This window comes from Oryza sativa, chromosome 5 (genome assembly GCF_034140825.1).
Source record: "Oryza sativa Japonica Group chromosome 5, ASM3414082v1".
Classification (NCBI taxonomy): Eukaryota; Viridiplantae; Streptophyta; class Magnoliopsida; order Poales; family Poaceae; genus Oryza; species Oryza sativa.
Genome location: NC_089039.1, coordinates 14828383 through 14834322, shown reverse-complemented (window position 1 = coordinate 14834322; position 5940 = coordinate 14828383). Strand labels below are relative to the sequence as shown.

General features: G+C 46.4%; 1 protein-coding gene across 1 annotated transcript; it reads right to left on the bottom strand.

Annotated features, from left to right (window-relative positions):
* Nucleotides 1–228: 228 nt before the first annotated feature.
* On the bottom strand, nucleotides 229–4577 carry LOC4338400 (wall-associated receptor kinase-like 20). The gene is made up of 3 exons (XM_015781942.3): nucleotides 3678–4577; nucleotides 3549–3590; nucleotides 229–1445 (listed from the first exon to the last, which is right to left on the bottom strand). Exons 1-3 carry the CDS (start codon nucleotides 4522–4524, stop codon nucleotides 370–372), a joined length of 1965 nt encoding a protein of 654 aa, XP_015637428.1. The 5' UTR covers nucleotides 4525–4577; the 3' UTR covers nucleotides 229–369.
* Between the last annotated feature and the right edge of the window lie 1363 nt (nucleotides 4578–5940).

The window sequence follows — 5940 nt, the reverse complement described above, 5'->3', positions numbered from 1 at the left end:
TTGGTCATTTGTACTTGGGGGTGGCCGAAATACCGAAATTTTGGAAATTTTGGTCCGAAATTATATGAATTTTTTTAATAAATTTTGATCTAATTTAAACAAAATATTACTAAATCATAAAAAAATAAAAATTTTGGCCGAAATAATATCATATGGTGGGGTCCGATAGAACCGAAATTTCTAAAATTTCGGAAATTTCGATCCGAAATTTTCAACCCTGCCTAAGAGTAAATGGAAAACTCCACAGAGTAAATTCGTTACTTTTGAAACGTGAGGAGACACTAGCAAAACAGAAAACTCGGAAAGAAAAACTATAATAACCCGTGCATTATATGGGTTGTTTGACTAACTAATATAATTGACCACTGATCATAAGCTGTGCAGCTCCTTGAGATGAGCGTTGCCGGCCTCGATATTCATAATGTATTCGATCTCCTCTGCAACCTCCTTCATGGATGGCCGGTTTTGGCGGCGTTCCTCGAGGCATCCTAACGCAAGAAACCCGAGAGCCTTGATGGTGTCGCATTGCAGCTGTGTGGCGTTATCCTTCAACACCGGGTCCACGACATCCATAAGGCGCTCCTCCTCTGCTGCCCGTTGCACGTGCACGGCCAAGTTGACATCGTCGGCGCCACGGCCAAAGTCAATGGCGCGCTTGCACGTCAGAAGCTCCAACAGCACGACACCGAAGCTATACACGTCACTCTTGTCGGTGAGCTGGTAGTTCCGGTAGTACTCCGGGTCGAGGTAACCCAGCGTCCCCTGCGCGCACGTCGAGACGTGGCTCAACCCCTGCTCCGCCAGCCGGGACAGCCCAAAGTCGGATACCTTGCCATCCATCCGCTCGTCGAGGAGTATGTTGCTCGACTTGATGTCCCGGTGGTAGATGGGCGGAACAGCGGAGAAGTGCAGGTACGCGATGCCCTGCGCCGTGTGGTGCGCGATGGCCAGCCGCCGCCGCCACGGGAGCGGGGGGTGGCTGAGGGGGCCGTACAGGTGGTCGGCCAGCGTGCCGTTGGGGATGAACTCGTACACCATCAGAGGCTGCTCCAGGTCGACGCAGCAGCCGAGCAGGCGGACGAGGCTGCGGTGGTTCACCTGCGACAGCACGCGCACCTCGTTCAGGACCTGCTCCGTGGACTTGGTGTTGCCGAGCTTGGCGCACTTGACGGCCACCACGGTGCCGTCCGCGAGGACGCCCCTGTACACCTCGCCGTAGCCGCCGGCGCCGAGCAGGTTGTCGCGGGAGAAGTTGGCGGTGGCGCGCCTCAGCTCTCGCCCGGAGAAGTTCTTGGCGGTGCGGCCGCTCGAGTTGTTCGCGTTGAGGATCTCCTCGCGCTCCTTGGCCAGCTTCTCCTTGGCCAGCCGGATGCGCTGCTGCCGCCGATAAGCGAACAGTCCTGCAGTCGCCACCAGCAGCGCGCCGCCTAGGCCGCACACGATCCCTGCATTGCATTCATGTATTTATAGCAAGATTAAACCATCCATTATCTTCTTAATTCACTAGTTAGTAAATTCCACGCTTGCTGCCTTGATGTGCTTATTAATTAACGGTCGACCAATAGTACTAACTGGTTAATCAATTCCTTATGCTTCAATTCCTTAGCTTATGTTTAAGGAACAACAAACATCAAATATCTATATTTAAGGGTGAATAGTCAAAGTAGTCCTCCAAGTTTCATCAGTTTCATCAGAGGCTTAGTTTAGTTCTATTTCAATCTATCTATATATATATAAGTACTTCAAGTTTTCCTTTTAGTTCAAATTTATCCTTGAACCAACAATTTTCTTCATAAATAACACACACACACATATATATATATATATAAAAGAGAAAAATTGCATGCTTGAATTTTTTATAGATAATACATAGTATATTATGTAAAATAAAAATAAATTATGTACTAGCAAGTGTATACGATAGCAATTGCTTAAGTTTCATGTGCACATATTGAAATAATGGGAAGTACATATGTAATGTTGTTTATTTATATTGGCTTTCTCTTTTCTAGTGTATAGTTGTATACAAATTAAGGGCAAAAAGGATATTTTCTAATAGGAATATTGACTGGAAATAGCCATATGGCATATTAAGTGGACCCAAGGATGATTTCAAGCCAAAACAAATATTTAGAGGAGCTATATGGACAAAATAAAACGTGAAAGACCAAATTAAACCTTCGGTGAAACTTGAGGGACTAAATTAGCTATTCACCCTATATTTAACCAGCTAGATGAAAATTACATGTGTGTTGCTGCTGTTACCGTGGGATAGAAGGTTACATCTACCGAATTCACAATGGTTAAAATGAGTTGTGTGGTGTGTTGATTTTCATTGTAGCGATTAGCGAACATGGTTTGATTTGATATATTTTATATGTTTTGGAACTTTGATCAATCGATTATCCCAAATCTAGAAAAAATTAATTAAGTTGATGTGGCACCATGAGACAGGATAGACAATTTTCATATATAAACTATCCAAGATGTGGCCTCCATGAATTATTTATTAAGTATTGTTTTCAAAGAAAAATCTTGGTACATCCATTTAATGGTTGGGCTCCACGAAGGAGTTAAATTGTTTCGCGTGGAGAATTCGTACAAACTCCAAAGCGAGCTAAATCGTGCAGCAACTCATTCCAAATTTCCAACCGTTGAACTTCCTTGGTTCGTCCGTGTTGTAAAGCTGACAATGCTAGCTCTCTGGATGGAGTTAAGTAGATTTACACTTGCTCTGGTATGGTCAATGCTTTTCTCCGGATGTAAGCCGCCGCAAGTTGACCATTGGCGCAAGGGAGTATGGGACCCAGCATGATACTGATGTAAACCTACTTTCAGTTGATCTCTCATTTATATTCAATCCAGATCATTGACCTCAATTTTATTTTATCAGCCCGGATTACTTATTGTATACCGAATAAAAATGACTAAGTGCCTTGACCATGCTCCTGATATGTATTCGATGCTTGGATTATTTCTTATTCATAATCAGATAACTATAATACTACGACCCCCTCTATCTACAAATATAAGCATTCCAAATATTTTTTTAAAAATTCAGTATTATAAACATTCCAATCAATTAAAATTTATTCACAAATGTAAAGATTTTAAAATAATATGTGTCCCATCAATCATTTATCTCTCGTTTAAATTTATTTTCGTCTTATCCCCAACGACCACACTTCTACCCCTATCCATACCTCATTCTTTCCTTCTTAATTTTACTCCATGCTAAGAGAAATTTTCATATTTGTGCACGGAGCGAGTAACTACTCGCAGTAACAACTAACAAAAGGGTAATAGCGGCCTACTTAATCACTGAGTTTTCACCAAAGCAACGAATAACGACTCCACAATTCGATCTCTCTCCGTTAAAACCAAGCAAGCGGCTAGTCGCCCGCCTTGCAAATTGAAGTCGTAACTAGATAGTAGGCGTCAAGCATGCATCCCGATCGAGAACAGAGGTCCTAATTAATTTCCCAGGATGACAGTAATAAGAAATTAAGACGCTAGCTAGCGCTGAAGGAAGGAAGCAATATAATTACCAGCAATGAGAGGCGCATGGTTGGATCCGCTATCCGTGAGATCTGCATCAAAATTAACAGCCATAAAAAAAAATTAGAGGCGCCTCACAGCCGAGCTGTCAGCCGTCGAAGCAAAAAAATTAAACGTACTCTGCTGCTGGCACGCGCCAGCGATGGGATTCCAGACGAGCCCGGACACGCACAGGCAGCGCCGGACCGTGCCCGCGCCTCCGGTTGCCGACGGGTCGTCGGCGCAGGTGGCGGCGGCGCCGTCCTCGCAGTCGGCCTGCGTGCGGCACAGCGGCTCCCTCGGCGTCGCCCACTGCAGCTCCAGCCCGAGGCGGCTGCCCCACGTCGCCGGCGGCTGCGACGGGTCGAGCCCCACGAAGCTCCGGTACGCGCTGCACGACTGCGGGCCCAGCCGGATGCGGTACGACGTCGACGAGCCCCCCGCCACGAACGTGCAGCACAGCGGCAGCGGCGCGCACGCCGACGCCGTCGACCCCGCGGCGCCCGCGTAGGCGTGGCAGAGCGAGTTGGAGGAGCAGTTGAGCGGCGACCGCAGCAGCAGCTCCGTGCAGTTGAGCAGCATGACGGTGTTGGACGAGCTGACGTTGAACGGCCGCGATGGGTCCAGCTGCACGCCGCGGGACGCCGCCGCGCCCACCGACACGCACGCGCCCGGCGACACGAACGGCGCCGGCGACACCACCAGGCGCTGCGACGCCGGGGAGATGGAGGTGATCGGGTACGACGTGCCGTTGAGCGCGTCGAACAGGAGCGTGGGCGCCGTGCCCCCCGCCGCCGCCGCCGCGCACCGGACCTTGTACTCCGGGTCGCCGCACCCGTCCGCCGTGCTCAGCGGGTACGGCACCTCCGTCGAGCCGCACGGCGGGCACACTCGCGCGTGACCGCCCGGAAGAAGCAGCGCCATGGCGACGGCTACCTCCAAGAAGAAGAGGAGGAGGGCACGGCGCGACAAGCTCGAGCTCGCCATTGCTCCTCCCTGGCTTAGGCTCCTAGTTACAAAGCTAACTAGTGGTAATCCTCGCTCTTGTCATCGAGGAGTATGGTTTTAAGGTGGTCCGCGACATCTGCCGTCCGTTGCTTGCATTCTACCAAAATGTTTGACTCGCTTAATTTGTAGGCGCCGCCTTCTAATTTACGATTTTTTTTTCCTTTTTTTATAATAAAAACTTGTCAGTACAAGAATCTCGAGATGAGAAATTGTCAGTACTCGATGCTTTGGAGAGATTATAAGTTGAAATTTTGGTTGTGTTTAGTTTCTTCTAAAGTTGGAAGTTTGGGTTGAAATTGTTACAATGTGACTGAAAACGACAGGTTGATGTGATGAAAAAAATTAGAAGTTTGGATTCAAAGTTTGGATCCAAACACTTGGGCTGATTAATCAGTAGTATAGGGTATACTCGATTAACCTGCTGCTAAAATATGAGTACGCGCTAAGGGGCCAGGAAGATGAGTTGGTCAAAGCTATTGCGTATTTGCGCATCATACTCTTATTCATAGTCGTAGTACTCTTGGTCAGGGCCATCCTCTGACTTCTAGTTGACTATTGCGTCCATGCGGGCGTGGCGGGTTTGATCCGGATCCCATTCTCCTGCAGGAAAAGCGGCTGGTCCAGTGATACCAATACATGAGTCAAGTCAGCGGGAAAAAAAATAAATCAAAATTTCTCAATTCTTGTTAGTTTATTTGCCGGATTATTTGCTTCACGACTAAAGAATATATTTCCTTAAAATACATTCTTCTAGTATTTATTAAGTTTATTATCAAAATATTTAATTTATCGCTATAATCAGGCAAATGTTGTGTACAATCCACACAATAATGAGCATGTTCAGCTTAGATTATTGGTGCAGCGGTTGCAGTTACACCTACAGTACAGCTATTGTATAAGAAACACGGCAACTAGTCTATTACAAGAGATATACTCCCTCCGTCCCAAAATAAGTGCAGTTTTGCACTATTCACGTTCAACGTTTGACCGTTCGTCTTATTTGAAAATTTTTTATAATTAGTATTTTCATTACTATTAAATGATAAAACATGAATAGTACTTTATGTGTGACTAAATATTTTCAAATTTTTCATAAATTTTTCAAATAAGACGGACGGTCAAACGTTGGGAACGAATATCCACGGCTGCACTTATTTTGGGACGGAGGTAGTAGCTGTACAACTGTAGTCAAGGGGCTACTGAACAGGCCCAATCTGCTTCAAACTAAGGCCTCTTCCTATAGAGCTAATTCTTTCTTCCTATATAGTTGGTACCCACTAGACTATAAAGCTTGCACCACATTGCGCCACGTCATCCTTTTCTCTTGAGCCATTGGATTATTTGCAGGTCTCCGGATGGACGTTAGATCGACATTCAACAATATTGGGCCAGGCC